This window comes from Capricornis sumatraensis, chromosome 4, assembly GCF_032405125.1.
Source record: "Capricornis sumatraensis isolate serow.1 chromosome 4, serow.2, whole genome shotgun sequence".
NCBI lineage: Eukaryota > Metazoa > Chordata > Mammalia > Artiodactyla > Bovidae > Capricornis > Capricornis sumatraensis.
In genome coordinates, this window is record NC_091072.1 from 101,059,016 (window position 1) to 101,078,320 (window position 19,305).

At 36.8% G+C, this 19,305-nt stretch overlaps 1 protein-coding gene across 1 annotated transcript; it reads left to right on the plus strand.

Annotated features, from left to right (window-relative positions):
• Positions 1-1,453: 1,453 nt before the first annotated feature.
• Positions 1,454-19,019, plus strand: PRIM1 (DNA primase subunit 1). Its single transcript, XM_068971621.1, has 13 exons — positions 1,454-1,558; positions 2,308-2,465; positions 5,845-5,951; positions 6,023-6,096; positions 7,473-7,609; positions 7,957-8,015; positions 9,135-9,244; positions 9,752-9,843; positions 10,013-10,154; positions 12,285-12,354; positions 12,763-12,848; positions 16,513-16,611; positions 18,041-19,019. Exons 1-13 carry the CDS (start codon positions 1,456-1,458, stop codon positions 18,058-18,060), a joined length of 1,257 nt encoding a protein of 418 aa, XP_068827722.1. The 5' UTR covers positions 1,454-1,455; the 3' UTR covers positions 18,061-19,019.
• Positions 19,020-19,305: the final 286 nt, after the last annotated feature.

The following is a 19,305-nucleotide window of genomic DNA, read 5'->3' on the forward strand; positions in this document are numbered from 1 at the left end:
GAAGCACAAGCTGGAATCAAGATTGCCGGGAGAAACATCAATAACCTCAGATAGGTAGATGACACCGTCCTTATGGCAGAAAGCGAAGAGGAACTAAAGAGCCTCTTGATGAAGGTGAAAGAAAAGAACGAAAAAGTTGGCTTAAAACTCAACATTCAGAAAACTAGGATCATGGCATCCAGTCCCATCACTTCATAGCAAATAGATGGAACAATGGAAACAGTGACAGACTTCATTTTCTTGGGCTCCAAAATTACTGTAGATGGTGAAAGCAGTCATGAAATTAAAAGACACTGCTCTTTGGAAGAAAAGCTATGACAAACCTAGTCACCGTATTTAAAAGCAGAGACATTACTTTGCCAACAAAGGTCCATCTAGTTAAAGCTATGGTTTTTCCAGTAGTCATGTATGGATGTGAGAGTTGGACCATAAAGAAGGCTGAGCACCAAAGAATTGATGCTTTTGAACTGTGGTGTTGGGAGAAGAGTCTTCAGAATCCCTTGGACTGCAAGGAGATCAAACCAGTCAACCCTAAAGGAAATCAACCCTGAATTCATTGGAAGGACTGATGCTGAAGCTGAAGCTCCAATACTTGGGCCACCTGATGGCAAGAGCTGACTCATTGGAAAAGACCCTGATGTTGGGAAAGATTGAAGGCAGGAGAAGGGGACGACAGAGGATGACATGGCTGGATGGCATCATCGACTAAATGGACATGAGCTTGAGCAAGCTCTGGGAGATGGTGAAGGACAGGGAAGCTTGGCAGTCCTGCAATCCATTGGGTCGCAAAGAGTCCGACACGACTGAGAGACTGAACAACAACCATATGCTTCTGGGCTCATCTTTCCGTAGTAAATCGTCCAGGAATGGGCGTGGTCTTCTTCGTCCCACCTGTGCAGGGAAACTAGCAAAGAAGTAAATGGGCAGGGACCACAGGAGCACCTATCTCAACCAGAAAGTGAACGGGAAAGTCACTCAGTCGAGTCCGACTCTTTAAGACCCCATAGACTATAGCCTGCCAGACGCCTCTGTCCATGGAATTCTCCAGGCCAGAAAACCAGAGTGGATAGTCAATTACCTTCTCCAGGGCATCTTCCCAACCCAGGTATGGAAACCAGGTCTCCCTCATTGCAGGTGGATTCTTTACAGTCTGAGCCACCAGGGAAGCCCAAGAATAATGGAGTGGGTAGCCTATCCCTTCTCCAGCGGATCTTCCCGATCCAGGAATCGAACCTGCGGTCTCCCCTTGCAGGCGGATTCTTTATCAGCTGAGCGACCATGGAAGCTCAGTCGGTCAGAAGCGGTCTCGCCCAGGCCAGCCTCCAAATAGGAACTACAATTCCCAGGGGCCCCTGCGGAGGGCGCCAAGATGCGCCTGCGCAGTGGCGCAGGCTCGCCCTGTGTGGTTCCCGCCAATTCTTGCGGTAGTCCTCTCAGTGTTGAATTCTGCGTTCCATGGAGGCGTTTGATCCTGCCGAGCTGCCCGAGCTGCTTAAGCTTTATTACCGAAGGCTCTTTCCCTACGGCCAATACTATCGCTGGCTCAACTATGGCGGAGGTGATGGAGGCAGGGGAGAGGGGTGGTAGTGTGTCTGCAAAGGCGTGTGAGGAGGTTTGGGGAGGGTACCTTGGAATGACAATATGAAGTGCCTCCTGTGCGCCAGGCGTTGTGCTGGGCGCCTTCGTCTCTTATCTCCAGCCCTCTCCGTCACCTCTGAGGGGTAAATGGGCCGAGAGAGGATGTAATGACCAGCCTACGCCGCACACGGAAAGGTATAGCCGCTACCACTACCACTACGTGTTAGTGTGTGCTAAGTCGCTCGGTCATGTCGACTTTTTGCGACCCTGTAAACTAGCTCACCAGCTCCTCAGTCCATGAGATTTTTCCGGCTCAAATGGTCGAACTCACTTTCCGTTTGGTGTTTACCTGCAACCACGGGGCGGGAGGGGAGTGGAGAGGGGGTAGGTACAGGGTCATAGCATGAAGCTGCGAAGTCGTGATCTGCTCAGGGACGGGGGGGGGGGCAGCTTCTAAAAGAGGAGAGGTACTTAACTCTTCCCTCTTAAATTTATTAGTGCCCACCAAGGAAAGAGAGGTGGTATTACATATTGAAAATATTTCTGCATCTTTATCTTCATCTTTGTAAACCCCTTCAAATTAGGAACTAGCTCTTGTCTTTTTTTTTTTTTAACATGTAGCATAGTGTTGAGCACAGAGGACTCACTAAAAATATCTTCTCATTGGTTAATGTTTTAATGCTCTGAGCTGGATAAAGTACCAAATTAAGGTGTACATTTATTTTGCAGTGGTAAAGAATTACTTTCAGCATCGTGAATTTTCATTCACATTGAAAGATGATATTTACATTCGCTACCAATCCTTCAACAACCAAAGTGATCTGGAAAAGGAGATGCAGAAAATGAATCCATACAAGATTGATATTGGCGCAGTATATTCCCACAGAGTAAGAAATCGTTTTTTTATGTAGTTTGTTGTTTTTTAAACCAAGAAAGGGTTGGTGCCCCTAGCATTTTGAGATAAATTTGTAGTGTTTATTTTATTTGAAGAGCCACACTTTAACCATTTTTGTAAGGAAGTTGTAAAGGTAAAAAAAAATTTTTTTAATGTCCTTTGATACTTTACTGACTGGAAATCATTTAGAAATGGATTGGCTATATTCACTCTAGGACAAAAAACTTTAAGCCAGTATCTGGCTAAAAGACTAAATGAGGGACTTTCCTGGTGGTACAGTGGATGCAGGGGACATGGGTTCGATCCTTGGTCCAGAAAGATCCCACGTGCCATGGAGCAACTAAGCATGTGTGCCACAACTAATGAGCCTGTGCTTTAGATCCTGAGAGCTGCAACCAAAGCCCAGGTGCCCTAGAGCCCATGCACCTCAACAGGAGAAACCACTCCAATGAGAACCCCGTGTGCTGAAACTAGAGAAAGCCCATGCAGCAACGAAGAGCCAGCACAATCAAATAGATTAAAAAACATTTTTTAAAGACGAAATGAAGAAGTCAGCATGGTTGAACACAGAGGACATTGGAGAGAATCATTCTTGATTCCTCTCTCACACCTATATCTGTTTCGCTAGGTAATCTCTTTAGCTCTACCATAATAATATCTACTAACCACTGCTACTAGTGCTACTATCATCATCATCACCTCTTATCTGAATTATTGTAAAAACTTCCTAACACTTTGCTCCTGTAGACTCTAGACTGTATTCTCAACACGGCAGCCAAAAGGAACCTTTTAAAACAAGTAAGATCATCATGATTCATCTGCTCAAAACCATTCTCCAGTGGCTTCTCATTTTACGCAGAGTAAGAACCACTCTCTCTCCCTCACTCACTCCATTCCTGTCACACTGACCTGTGCTCAATCAATTTCCACTGCCTAGAACCCATTTCCCGAAGTATCTTTTTGGTTCATTTTTCTCACCTTCAAGTCCTTACTCAAAGAGGCCTGCAGCCTGCCCTTCCTCCTGCCCTCTCCCCTCACTGATGCATTCTAAGTGCCTAGAATACTGCCAGGCAGAGAGAGTACATCATAAGTATCTGTTGAATGAATCAACATAATTGCCCAAAATTGCCCTTCTTCCTCTCCTTAAAAATACACACAGGTAGGAAAAAGATACACATAGAATAACAGCTTTTGTATGGAGCTTTTTTTTCATGTTGTACAACTTGTTTTTCATATCATTCTTCATTATTCTTTTTTAAAAAAGAGAACTTAGATTATTTGGCCTAGCTTATACAATTTCTAAATGAGGGAGATAGGACTTGAATCCAGGTTTTTGGACTCTAAATCCCAAAGGAAAGGGAGAGGAGGTAAGAAAAGGCAGGCAGGGAAAACACTTTGGAGCAGGTTTCTCCTCTTTTAGGGATAGAGATTAAAACTGAAGTCTCTGTAGAAGAGCCAAGGTGTCACTCTAACTCCTCCCTAGCACAGAAGGGGGAAAAGGTGTCATTTCTTAAATTGGGCCCAGACAGGCATCTATACATCATCTTAGTGTGTTTTTATTGGTTATATATGCACGTAGCTTACAAAATCAACTACTATTAATTAGGCTTTTTTTTTTTTTTTGGTTTCTTACTTTTGCCTCTATTTTCTGTTCCCAAGAGGCAACCTCTTTTTTTTTTTTCGGCTGTGCTGGGTCTTAACTAAGGCACAAGGAACCTTCCGTCTTCATTGCAGCATATGGAATCTTTAGTTGTGGCATGTGGGATCTAGTTCCCTGACCAGGGATTGAATCCCAGGGTCCCTTGTATTGGAAGTGCAGAGTCTTAGCCACTGTACCACCAGGGAAGTCTCTCTTTCCTATTTTTGTTTTCATTTTCTCTGCTTTCTGGGGAATTTCCTCAGAGGTTTTCATTTCCAAGAACATTTTTTTTCTAACATATCCTGTACTCTTTTCATTGATATATCTGGTCTTGCTGAAGATATCAATGACAGTTTTTTACATTTCCTTCTGTTACACAGGCTGTTTTATCTACAGTTACATTTTTTTCTGTTTTTCCACTTTTATCAGAGGTTTTCCTTATATATCTGTTAATTTCTTGCTTGTTGCTTATATTTAAGAATAGAGTACCAAAGAGCTGATTGGAAGCTCTGGCTGAGATCTGGGCCATTTTATTGTGGGAAGCTCTGGTGTCCGTTTCTCTAGGTCTTTGCTTGAATGAAAACTCCAGTTGATCACTGATCTGTTCCTAGAGCCTAATAACAATGCCTGACACACCCGGTCAGTCTTCAGAGAGGAATTTTCCTGTCTCCTGCCTGGGATGGCAGTGGAAAGGTACAGAGGAGAGAACTAGGTCTCAACATTCCACAAGTAAATGTCTAATTAATCCCCTGAATATCTGTACAGTACAACCTTTTTTCAGCTGTGCCTACTCTCCCCTTCTCAGTCCAGGGACCCTCTGTTTTATGCTCTCCAGGTAATGATTCAGGTGTCTTTGCCAGGGAAATGGAAGCACAGTCAGCTAGCTCCACACAGTAGGTTTAGCACTAACTGCTTCGTAAATAGATTTATAATCAGTCCTCCTGTTTTTAATCTCAGCTCCAGAGATACCTGTTGTCACCTTTTCCTAAGACTTGGAGATTCTGAGATGTAAACTGGGTTTCTTCTTGTTCTTCTTTACTGAGAGCTGAAGATTCAGCTTTTTGAATCTCCTTATAAAAATTGTGGTCGTATTGTCTCCTCTCTGGTTCTCTTTTTAAAAAGTCTTATACCTGTCTTTAAAAAGAAAAAATTATTTTTGTGCAGGTTTAGAGGAAGCCAAATAAGTATTTGCATTCAGTCTACCTTCTTTACCAGATAGTCCATAGCCTCAAAGGAAATTCCTTAGAGCTTGAGCCAGACTGACTTGGGAGATCTTTTTGAATTATTGAAAAATTTTAAACACATTTTTGTTACTTATATGACCAATAACAACTAAAGGTCCTTAAAATATCTTGCAGTAGGCTACTAATTATTTGTATGGACCTTTCCTGATCAGAAACCTAAAAATGCTTCATTATGATTTCTACTAATCAACAAATGTTTATTATACAATGTCTTATGTCAATTATATCTCAATAGGATTATCAGAAAACATACTTAAGGTAAAACATTGATCAAACCTTGTTTTTAGTAGATGGAAGTTACACTGGCATCACTTCTGGCTGTATAGGATCAAATCAGTGAGCTTCTTTTCTGTGTCAGTCACTGACAGACTTGGCATTATATGGTTTCTTTCCTTCTCTTTGGGCCCTTTTTCTTTATAGGTAGGAAATAAGCATATCTGACAGTGTGGCAGCTCTTATAGAAACTGATTGATATTTTGTCCCTTTAGCCCAATCAACACAATACAGTGAAGCTGGGAGCTTTCCAGGCTCAGGAAAAAGAACTGGTGTTTGACATTGACATGACAGACTATGACGATGTGAGGAGATGTTGCAGGTGAGTTCCGCATGCTTTGCTAGTAGGGTGGGTGATATCACTGACAGTGAGTAATGATCATTCTGCCCCAGTTCTGCAGACATATGTTCCAAGTGCTGGACCCTCATGACGATGGCCATACATATCATCGACCGAGCACTGAAAGGCAAGTATTAGCAGTATCTAAATGAGGTCACGTGCAAGAATCTTTTTTTCTTCTGAATATTAATCTGTCTACACCATTTTATAATCAATTCTCATAAATTTCTGACATGTTTCTTTGAAATATATGATGGGAAAATAAAAGATTAAAGTTGTAGTTAAAACTTTGATAAACCTATTGATAAAATCATGTAATTTTTTTCCCAGTTCAGTCATGTGTTGAGCAATTCTTGCATGCCAGTTACTGTCCTAAGTGAGGGAACTATGAAAGATAACAATTCTTACCTCAAGTAAGTTATGCAGTCTAAGGAGGAAACAAGAAAACTAAGGATTACATATGTGTTAATATGCACAGGGTGCTATGGGGATATAGAACAGCAGGAGTGCATAGAGGAATGGGAAGATATTAGATCAGAAAAGGCTTCCTGGAAGAGGTGATGGTAAGGATGAGAATGATAATGACTAACTTATATAAGAGGCTTATTATGTACCAGGCACTATTTCAAACACTTTAAATGTGTTACCTCTTTTAATATTCTTACCGAGGGTCTTTAGAGAGAAATGGCAGTTGGTCAGGGAGAGAAATGGAAGTACTGGGGCATGAAGAAATTCTTAGCAGAGTGACCAGGATAAGTAAAGAACTGAAAGCAAGAGCTCAGGGAGCATGGGAAACTACAAATAATGTACAGTTGACTCTTGAACAACATGGGTTTGAACAGCGCAATTCTACTTATACAGATTTTTTTCAATAGTAAATACTGCAATACTATATGCTTCATAGTTGGTTAAATCTGCAGATGTGGAACCACAAATATAGAGGAACTGCTGATGCAGAGGAACTCGTCCTTTTATATATATATATATATATGCGTGTGTGTATATGTATATACACACACGTATATATATTATATATGTGTATATACATACACATATTTATTTGTTGGCCGGACTGGGTCTTCATCACTAGACATGGGCTTTCTCTAGTTGACAAGGAGGGCTATTCTTCATTATAGTGTGCAGGCTTTTCTTATTGCAGAGTATAGGCTCAGTAGTTGTGGCACACAGGCTTAGTTGCCCCACAACATGTGGAATTTTCCCTGACCAAGGATCAAACTTGTGTCCCCTGCATTGGCAGGCAGATTCTTAACCACTGGGCCACCCAGGAAGTTCAAGGAACTGTTTCTATGGAGGGCCAACCATAAGTTTTATGTGGATTTTCTAGTGGGAGGGTCGGCATCCCACTTTGTTCAAGGGTCAACTGCAGTATAGTTAAGATGAGTACATGTGGATAAGAGGTAAAAAAAAATCAAGCTAGAGAAATATGCAAGAACCAGAAATTTACAAATTCATTTTAAAACTGATGATTTCTTCCCTCCTCAGAGGACTTTGGATTTAAACATCGTCTCTGGGTATATTCTGGAAGGAGAGGTGTTCATTGTTGGGTCTGTGATGAATCAGTTAGAAAACTGTCCTCTGCAGTACGTTCTGGGATAGTTGAATATTTGAGTCTGGTAAAGGTAAGGTCTTCTTAATGATAGTTTACATTTCTTCATTAGCTAGACATCACCCAGCCTTGTATGTTTAGTAACAAAAGCAAACTATCTTTTAAGCATTCATATTTCAGAGTAAATGATTTTACCAGTAGATCAGTTAAAATCATAGTAGTTACATTTTTTAAGATATCTCATATTTTGCTGTATGTGGCAAAAGGAAGTTTAGTTTACTTTTCTGGTCCAAGTATGTCAAGTAAAGTTAACCAAGATTTATACTTTGACAGAATTTAATCAATATCTTTAGAACACATTAAAGAAAATTTTGATTCTTACATGAAGTTTTGTTTTGTTTTTAATGGTTTGTTTTTCAGGGTGGTCAAGATGTTAAAAAGAAAGTTCACCTAAGTGAAAAAATTCACCCTTTTGTCAGGTCTGTTGGGGAAGACTCCATGAAGTTTAAGTTGTGTCTGATTTACCTGCATGTGCTTTTAGAATTACTTTATCAATTTTCTGCACCAGGGTAGCATTTTACAACAATAATAGCCAGAATTAATTAATTGTCTGTTTTGTACATTCCAGTATTCTTGATAGGTGTTTCACAAATGTTCTTATTGGTCTTCACAACAACCGCATTAGATACATGATGGTTATCTCCACTTATAGATGAGAGAAGTGAGATTTGGAGAGATTGTATAATTTGTTTGGCTTTATGCAAGTAATTATTAAAATCAGGATATATGTCCTTGTCTGCTTGATTCCAAAGACCATACCCTTAATTCACTACTTCTCTAGGATAATGGAAAGAGCATTGCATTAGAAGTAAGAATCCCTATTCTGCCACTTTAATATGACCTTGATAAAATATTAGAGACTCTGTTTCTTATGAGTATGGGGAGAACAGTGTCTACTCCATCTATCTCAGAGTTGTGGCAGAGATTAAATGAAACAGTAGAAGGGCCCTGGCAGTCCAGTGGTTAAGACTCTGCCTCCACTGCAGGGGTCATGGGTTCAGTCCCTAACTGGGGAACTAAGATCCTGCATGCTGCATGCTGTGCAGCCAAAAAAACAATAATAATAAAATAAAAGCTAGTAACCTAACGTACAAATATATATACATAAAACAGTAGATGCAGTCTATTTTCAAACTGCAAAGCACTTTGTAAGTGTTGAGATGCTAAAGCAAACAATTCAGAATAGAAACTGTAGATTGTATCCCACATCCTACTACTGATGTATTATTACATTGTCCTGACTTGGTTGCTTTCTGCCCTTGTTACATGTCTATGACGCTATGAACCTTCTAAATTGTGGGATTTAAGAAGTAAACATTTCTTGAATATCTAGTCTAAGCCAAGTACTTTGCTAGGTTCTTTCCCCTTAGACTGTTTCATTTAACTCTCATAACCCTGTGAAGAGGTATAATTCCCATTTTATCTAGTTAAGTTCTAGAAATTCAGTGAAAATAAGTACTAGCCTCCCTAGTGAACAAAAGCCATGTGCCATATATGTCGCTAATAGTGTTGGGACTTTGTTATTATTGTTCCTACAGAAAATCTATAAACATAATTAAAAAATACTTTGAACAATATGCCTTAGTTGATCAAGATATTCTTGAGAATAAAGAAAGCTGGGATAAAATTTTAGCCCTTGTTCCTGAAAATATCCTTTCCCAAGACCATTTCTATGTGAGCTACTTGTACTGACCTGTGATATTATAAATTTGTTCTACCTGCATGTTCTCATGTACTTATATAGTTTTAATCTTTTTTACACAAAACATCTCCTATATTTCTGGTTTTTTTTTTTTAAATCTCTAGTCTGGAATACAATAAGAAGCAAGGCTGTTTTGTAAATAAATTTCCTCATTTTGGAAGCTGATCCTCCTAAAATTAGTGACTACTTAACGGATACAAAATCATCATCAAAATATATACAGATCACGGACCAGTTTTACCTTAAACCTTAAAGCTATTTTGGCATTCTTTCTGTCGTACCTAATACAATTTAACAGGGGAATTTTTCTAAGGTTTTGTGTTTAATATCTGTATTTTAGAAAACAATAATTACTTTCTATGTAATCTTTAGATATCCTTGTGGTAATACACATTGAAAATAAGTTGTTCATTGATATACCCTAAATGAGTGTGTTCCTTAATGATCCATCACCAATGCGTGATGAACTTCAACAAGGCTTCCAAAGGCATAGCAATTCACTTCAGCGTTGGGAGAATTTGAAGAACACCATCAACAAATATCAGGTATATTCCATTGAAATCTGTATTACAAATACAATAATGCAATTCTTAATTAAATTATCATTTTTTCACTTACTAAGTTAAAGGTGGTTGAAGATCATTTTTTCACCACCTTAAAGAAATCTTCAAAAGTTCCTACTGATCCTCATGCTGGACTTACATCTGTTTTTAGAAAAACAACAAAAACGACAAATGTGGACCCTGGCTTGAGTGGGAGATCATGCTCCAGTATTGTTTTCCACGACTAGATATCAATGTTAGCAAAGGAATCAATCATTTACTGAAGAGCCCTTTTAGTGTTCATCCTAAAACAGGTACTATGTAAAAAAAAATTAAGAACACAAAAGAAAAATCAAAGTTATTTTTTGTTATAGAAAGCATGTCACTGAGTGTGAATGTCTGAAATAGTAAAGCTTGAAGAATTGTTCTGTCAGCTAGTATCTGAATTAACTTATTTTTCCATTGTCAGTTAGTAGGTATTCAATGAGTTTCCACTATGTAAATAATTTTCAGTTGGGTTTCTAAGGTTCAGCGTTAGAAGTAGAGTAGGAGAGGAACTTAAAAATCATAGAACAGCAGCACATATTGTTCAGATGAGAAAATAGTGGCTCAAGAGGTTAAAGTGATTTGTCCACAGTCTTAAAACAAGTTTTGGGGAATTCCCTGGTGTGATCCAGGGAGGTTAGGACTTGGCACTTTCACTAATGGGGACCAGGTTCTATTGCCATTCAGGGAACTAAGATCCCACAAGCCTCGTAGTGTGGCCAAAAATAAAAAAATTATGTCAGAACTGATAACAGAGTTCAGTTCTTAAGACTCAAAGTTCCATGCTTTTTAGAAATAGAATCACAGATGTAGAGGACAGACTTCTGGTTACCAAGGTGGAAGCAGGGGGTGGCATGAATTGGGAGACTGGGATTGACATATATACTCTACTATGTAAATAAATAATGGGAACCGACTGTATCGCTCAGGAACCTGTACCAGTTATCTGTGGTAACTTGAATGAGGAGGAAATCTTAAAGGGGGGAGCGGTATATGTAATGCATACATAGAACTAGTTCCTTTCGCTTACAGCAGAAATTGACAGCACTGTAAGGCAACTATACTCCATTCCATGCTCTTTCCACTATGCTGCCTCCCTCAGGTCTTTTTCAATAGATTTAGCTTTCTTCTTTCACTCTTCTGGATAAGATTTGATGGACTAAAACTGACTTTACAATAAGTATGATAGTAGATACAGTGGCATAAACTTTGCTCCATCCAACTAGAGGACACAATTAGAAGTATCTAGTTATCCTTTTTAGTGTCAACAATTCAACTCTGCCACTTGCTGTGGGAAGTTAAGCAAATGACCCTTGGTTTTAACATCTGTACAATGGAGATACCTCAGTGGTTTATGGTGAAGATCTAAAAGGTTAAATGCTTAGAAAAGTGTCTGTCACATATTCAGTACTCCCACATTGCCTAGTTTTCTTTAATAGTCTACAATGACTCTGTAGTATATACATTTATATAGCCCCTTTTCAAATCTGCCAGTTATGTGTTTTTAGTTTATTTTGGTAATAAGCTTAATGTTTCTTAATGTTTCTCTTAATATTCTAAAGCTTCAGTGAGTATTCCCCTTATTTAATATTCAAGATTTGAGTAACTAATTACATTCACTCGTAAGTATACATTTTTATTATATCTTTTTCCCATTAAATGGCTATAGTCTTTTCACTCTGCCTTCTACCGATAACTCTCAATTTCCTTAATTATTTTGTTAGTCACCTGCCATTCTTTAAATTCATTATCTCATTTTTCAGATATGAATTTTATGTCATATCCCAGTTGTGGACTCTGTAAAAGGGTAATATGTCATTTATATTATTTCCATAGATGCTCAACACATAGGTGTCTGTTTTGATTTCAGCAAATTAAAGTAATGAAGTAAACTACTTCCATCTATTTTGTGTTCCATCTTCAGGACTCACTAAATTTGAGATTGTTCCGTACTTACATATTGGAGGATATAGGGAAGAGAAAAACAGAAATCAAAATGGATATAAGAGCAACTAGGTAATAGCTCAACAGTCTTTCACATCTATTTTTTGGTGTTTTTAGAGAAATAAAAGGCACTAATGTGAAAGTACTTTTTTTTAAGACCCAATTTTATTGTGTTTATGTATTTTTTGAAACTTTTTGGCCACATGGCATGTGGGATCTTAGTTCCCTAATCAGGAAGAGGATCATACCCCTTGCATCGGAAGTGTGGAGTCTTAACCATTGGACCTCCAGGGAAGTCCCGAAAGTACTTTTATATTTCTAAATAAATATTCTTAACAGATTAGTGTAACCCTCTTTCTAAGCCTTAAAGTTTTAGCCAAAAATAACTCATAGGACACAGCCTATAATTATTTGTATTGTATAATATTCAGCTTATAATTTTTTGTTTTTCACAGGTCGCATTTCTGTGCCTATTGACTTACAGAAAGTGGATCAGTTTGATCCATTTACTGTTCCAACCATAAGGTATGTTCCAGATCACTGATCACTCCTTTTTTGTTCGTGACTGTTGTAAATGTGAAGTAAATTGGATTAGATCCCTTCTGGAGAGGCAGCTTCTCTGAGGCTGTATGATGGTGCCCTTCCAGAAGAGCATTTCCTCGTGAGTTCTACAGAACACAAATTTTTCAGCTACTATTATGCAAAAAAAAAAGTTCAAATAAGTTTGAGAAGTGTTGACTTAAGCAAAATTTCCTAGTCTTTAATATGCTAACATGCATGGAAAACTCCAGAAAGAGAGTATGATGTTTAGAATATCCCAAATTCATTTGGCCACAATTTTTTCACAGAAAATCTTGTGAGATTCATGTGCTTTCATACACTGGGTAATATTGACCAAGAATCAACTTTTAAATTATCTTCTATTATTTGTAGTTCCATTTGCCATGAGTTGGATGTTATTTCTACTAAAGAAGAAAAAGAGAATGGAGCTGAATCTGATATTAAACACAGAACCAGAGGTAGGTTAGTATATTGAAGTCTCACTTTAACATAATCTTTTTATATTGACGTCTTTCTGTGACTCAGTAATTAATTTGCCTTGGATTCAGACCAGAATGGATCATTGTTTATCCTGAAACCAGCTCAGTAGCAAATAATACGATCACAATGTTTCTCTCCTTCATCAGTTGCCCAAATGGTGCTGTTGAATCCAGTGTGAGTCTACAAATATATACAAAGTAACATTTAATGCCAGGATCTATACTGAAAGATTAAATTGTCAATTGATTTTGACAATTGTTTGAATCTCAGTCTTAGAGTCAATAACTATTTACTTAATTAACTACCATGTATGCAGTATTTCGTTCTCTACTTATTTTTGTATCCAGATGAGTGTTATGTTAAATATATGTCTAAACTGTAACTGAATCGTATATCCAATATTTTGAAAGAGATGGGAATATAAAACGGCCTGTTCAGTTCAGTTCAGTCGCTCAGTCGTGTCCGACTCTTTGCGACCCCATGAATTGCAGCACGCCAGGCCTCCCTGTCCATCACCATCTCCCTGAGTTAGTGAAAGTCAAATCTTATACCAATACCCAAGAGACACTATAGCAATAGTTCAACACTACTTTCTATGATGAAAATGTCATGCACTGTCCAAATGGTAATCACTAGCCTTTATACATGACTTTTGAGAACTTGAAATGTGAGAAACTGAATTTTTAGCTTCATTTAATTTAAATAGCCTCATGTGACTCGTGACTACTGTAATGGGCAGAACAGATCTCTGATTGATCTTTTTAGTCAAATGTTGCTACCTTGCTTTCAGAATCCAAGCTCAAATGTCACTTCATATATTTCAGCTCTAACATAAACAAGGTACATTCCTCCATCAATATTTATAGAATGATTACAAGCATTCTGTTTAAAATAATGGACAAAAGTCTCTAACAAATAAACTGGAAAATAATAAACTGAAAAAAAAAAGAACTCAAGGAAGATAATGCAAGGAACAGAGGAAACCTTTTTTTAAAAAACTGATCTCCTCAGAGATTAAGAGAAGACTGTATCCATGAAGCAAGACCAGAATGCTATGGGAAAAAAAAACATTCAGAATAAGAAAGAGGTCTTAGAAACCAAAAACATAATCGTTAGAATAAAACTTTCACTGGAATGGCTGGAAAAGAAAAGAGGAGACTTCCTAGAAAGTAGTAAAAAAAAAAAAGACAAGTTAGTTATGTTTTTTAAGGAGGAAAAAGATAAAGAAAATTAAAGACTGATTCAGGAGGTCTAATATCTGACAGAAAAAGAACAAATAAAATAGGGAGGGAAAAAATTGCCAAAATTATATATGAAAACATCCCAGAAATGAGCCCTTTGTTAAAAGGGCTCAGCATAATGAGAATGATATGCCTACACCAAGGCACATCGTTTTGAAATTTAACAGAATTAAGAGAAGATGTTAAGAGCTTTCAGACCCCTTCCTACAGTCTCTCCCCACAAAAAAGCCATGGACCTAGGAAGAATGGCCTTAAATTTCTAAGTAAAAATGGAAGTATTCATTTTTAGAAGTAAGTCCTAGAAAAGAAAAAAGTAGTTGCCATTCAAGAAGATGGAAAGGTTAGCAGGGAGCTGCTATTTTTTTCCACAAAAACCTGTTAATACTATTTTACTTTTTTTTTTAGCAAATTACTTTTAACACAACTTTCTAAATTTAATAATAAAAAAATAATAAATTTAATAGTATCTCTTTGTGGACATCTTTTTACTTTATTCAGAGGTTTTAAGAAAGCAAGTTTTGGCTCCCTATAAGGAGAAGCTTTATAATAAATATCTGTTCAGAAATAAACTGCTCTTTCAAGTATTCATAAAGGCTATTAGCCATGAGTAAGTCAGGGATGCTTTAGATGAGGTGGGAGGCTGGCATAGGTGATATATAAGTTCCTTATTATTTCTTTGGTCTCTATGATTCTAACCTTTTGTCCATTTTCATATTAGTACCATTTGTTCCTTCCTTTCTACTTCCCAAATACTGGTATGTTCTCTACCTTCCTCACTGACTATCTAATTAAATCTTTTTTCTAAGACCCAGTTCATAGCTACCTCAGTCAACTGTGATTGGTCAGTTCTTTGGACACAAAATTATCCGTATGCCTGTTTGGCCTTTAATTATATGTTGTCTTCTGTTACTACATAGAGGAGTTGTTTTTCCAATTCTTTTGAAAGCTTCTTGAAGGAATTCCCTGATGGTCCAGTGGTTAGGATTCCATACCTCCACTGCAAGGAGCCCAGGTTCCATCCCTGGTCAGGGAACTAAGATCCTGCAAGCCTCACAGAGTGGCCCAAATAAATAAATAAATATTTTAAAACATATAAATTTCTTGAGATGAAGTAGTATGTATGGATTATACTTTTTTATAATTTAGCATAGTACTCAATATATAATTATGGCATGTGGAATCTTAGTTCCCTGACCAGGGATGGAACCCTACCCTGCAGTGGAAGCATGGGATCTTAACCACTGGACCACCAGAGAAGTCCCTGGTTCCTTTTCTTTTCTTTTTTTTCCTTTAAATTCTTTTTAGTAAACTATTATGAGTATTCTTAATTCCATGCAGATAAAATCCAAATCTCATCTTGATCTCAATTAGATGTTTTCCCTTCCTTTGGGTATTAATTATTGATTGTATAGTTAAATGGATGATTATGATTCTGTATTCAAAGTTTTATGTACATTTTTAAGACTTTATAAATCAAAGAATACCTATACTTAATGCATGTGACTATAAACTTCTGATTGTTTCTAGAAGGTATGGCCCCCACTTCACATGTTCAGTGTTTTGATCTATTGGTAAAACTATTTATTATTGAAGCCACAATTTCCAAAGAAAGGAGTGTTTGGTGGGACTTAATACATAGCAGTAGATGATGTTGGTCTAATACCAGAAAGCCTGACTACTAGAGTAGTTATATACATATGGTTTGGATGTTTTAGAGCAGCACTGTCTATAATATATTAGCCATATGTGGCTATTAGGCATTTGAAATGTGGCTATTATAACTAAAGAATAGGGTTTTGTTTTGTTTTCTTAATTTTAATTAATTTAAGCTTAAAAACTGATAACTGATTCAATTATTGGAAAACTTTTAAGCATGTTAGAAAAATTCGTTCTATGAGCTTGCTTTTTTACCTACATATACTATAATTTAAATCTAGATCAAGTATTTCCAATGATATGATAATATAGTATCTGTTAATAAATTAAGTTATACTTTAAGTACAAAATACTAGATTTGAAAGACTTAATATGAAAGAATGTAAAATATTTCAATCTTTAATGGCAACCCACTCCAGTATTCTTGCCTGGAAAATCCCATGGATGGAGGAGCCTGGTAGGCTACAGTCCACGGGGTCGCAAAAGTTGGACACAACTGAGCAACTTCACTCACTTTTTATCATATGTTGAAATATTTTAGATATAATGGGTTAAATAAAATATACTATTAAAATTAATTTCATCTTTTTAATGTGGCTACTAGAGTGTTTTAAATGATACATTTCTCATTATTTTCTATTGGACAGTACCATTCTATAGAATTTTTACAAGAGACTAAAAGTTATACTTTATGTTATTCTTGCTGCCAAAATGCTAATTATAACTCATGGTCTTCATAATTTAGATTATAAGAAGACCAGTCTAGCTCCTTTTGTAAAAATTTTTGAGCAGTTTCTTGAAAACCTGGATAAATCCCGAAAAGGAGAACTTCTCAAGAAAAGTGGTAAGATTCTACACCTTTCCCTTATAGCTATTTTGATCTTAGTATGGGCTGTTTAAAACATCTAACAAGTGAACAATTTTAAGAGCTCTAATCTTTGCCCTTTCAAGAAAAGTTACTAGTTTATCTTACTATCTTTAGTGTTTTGAAAACTGAGGTCCCTTAATTCAATTCAGCTCATACTTATATAACACTTTCTATATGTCAGGTTCTATGAGAAAAATAAAAATGAATTATACAAGGATGAATTCCACACCATGGCTCCCTGCCCTTAGGGAGTACTAACTGATACCAAAAAAAGTATAAAATGCTAAAAAAGCGATAGAGGTCTCGTCTGACTGAGAGAACCTGGAAAGATTTTATATGAAAAGAATGGCATTTAACTCTACTCAGTGAACTACTGTATGAATTCTAGTCCCCAGTGCCATTATATCATGCCTTGAGGTATGAGTAGGAATTCCGCAGAGATTTGATGAGATAAAGATACAGGAGTGGAGAAAGGAGACAGGTTGTTCATTCTCAAAGGAACAGCAGAAACAAAGGCATAGAGCAGGAAAACATCAAGTCACTCTAGAGGCCATCAAGTAGCATAGCTTATTTGGAAAAAGATGCATCAGGAAGTGATGAGATAGAAATTCAAAGAAGCCACAGTGTAGATTGCCTTTAATTTCAGACTTGGGAATTTGAGTTTAATTCACATGAACAGGGAAGCAATTAAAGCTTTTTGAGGAAGGGGGTGTCATGATTTGTAGTTGTATCTAAAAAGATAAATCTACTAGCAGTATCTGGGGAGAAACAGGGAATAGAATGAGCTGTTAGTATTAGGACAACAGAGCTGGAGATCTCCAAAAAGTGCAAATACTAGAGCCATCCTTGAAACTTGGTAATGATTTTTGGGGGAAGCTGAAAGATCTAAGTATAAGTGTCACAGAAGCCAAGCAAGAGTAAAGTTTCAACGAGCTTATTAAGTTCTTTGACTAGGAGACACCCAAGCATATGTGTAAAGCAAAAGGAAAAAAATCAGTAGTGAGTATTATTCAAGAGATTGATGAATACCATAGAAAATTGGCAATGTTATAGAAATGCAAGCCCCTTTTCCACTTCATTTTTTAATAAAACGTGTGATGATTAAATAGCAGTGCCTAAGATAATGCTCTACTCATAGCAGACACTCAAATACGTGCTTGTTGAATGAACAGTGATGACTCTGAACTTGGAAAGCCTCATTGAAGCTGCCATTCCAGTGGGGCATATTAAGTCCTTTGTATTCTCGTTCTGTACTAACTCAGCCTATAATGTAGGCTTCAGCAAATGTGAAAGCAAATCTTTATGCGTGATTTGAATTTAATGGCAACATTAAGCAAATCAGAATGTGAAATAAATGAGCTTTGTTTTCCTTTACTATCCTTGATAAAAGTATATCCTATTTTAGATTTACAAAAAGACTTCTGAAGACAACAGCTCCTTCTATATGAATATGGATTATCGTCTACCATCAACCAAGAATCAAATACTTCAAGAGCCATTTAATAAATGTAGCAGAACTGTGTATGTGTCTTAATGCTCAAAGCTAAATTTCCTTTTCTTGAGAAATAATTATGTTGAAAAGATTCGGGAAACCACCAAAGGAGAATGTTCAGATTCCTGAAAGGAGCAATAATGGGAGGATATAAGTGAATGCAGATTAATCTGTAAAATTTAATATTATAATTCTAAGATTACTTATACAGGTACTAACTTCTAGTAGTTGCCATATATAGAAGTGTGTAGTAATATGACCAAGACTTTAATGTCAGCTCACCAGATTAAACCTCCATACTTCTAGGTGTATGAGGGTTTTGTTCTTAAGTTCTTAATTAACACTTAAGTTAATTATACCTGGAGTGTATATTCAGTAACTTCCTCATTTTGTTCACTGATATTTTTATTGGTCAGGCCACACCTCACTCCCTGTCTTTTAAAAAATCATTTTAAAATGGGCATCTAAACCTACTATAACTTTACTTCAAAAGATATGACTTAATACTGTTACAATATTAGAGCCTAGTATTTTTTACAAGTGTTGGCAATTGTAGCTCCTAACTTCTTCCCTCAGAGAATAATTTTCTAAGCAATTTAGAAAAAATAAACCACTTCACCAGCATAAAACTTTTGGTACTTGTCAAAACACTTGGACTTTGTATATCTCCAGACACTTTAATTTTAAAGGTTTCATTTCTTCCATATTTGATTTCATATGATAGATTCTGAAATGTCAGATTACTTTTGCCTGATTTTATAGCCAGTCTAAAAACAAAACAGTCATTCTGGTTTACATTGTCTTTTGAGAAACATTGAGAAGCAGGCTTTCAGGCTGGTGCTTTCCGTGGGGTATGAAAATTTTCCTTTCTTTGCATTACCTATAACATTGTTTTCACCATAGCCACAGTCTTTTTTTTCTTTTGTCTTCAGTGTCAACACACTGAAATGCCTTGCATTTCTTTCTCTTTTCTAATTTTTTAAGAAAAAAATTAAAGACTATTGTGTAAAATTCCTCTGTTGAACTTCTGTTTGCTATATATTGTTAAGTCTTTTTGGAAAACAGTGACTGGTCAATTAAAACTCCTGAATAAAGAATTACTAAAGACTTGTTAGTCCATCTTAAGTACTTAGAATGAGAGGAGAAAGACTGGGATTACCCATTCAATGAAAGATGTT

Coding starts and splice junctions, on each gene's coding strand:
- PRIM1 (XM_068971621.1), top strand. CDS start 1,456: ATGGAGGCGTTTGATCCTGCCGAGCTGCCCGAGCTGCTTAAGCTTTAT. Junction 9,245..9,751: donor TTTAGCCCTTGTTCCTGAAA/ATATCCTTTCCC, acceptor ATGATCCATCAC/CAATGCGTGATGAACTTCAA. Junction 10,155..12,284: donor TAGTGTTCATCCTAAAACAG/GTACTATGTAAA, acceptor TGTTTTTCACAG/GTCGCATTTCTGTGCCTATT.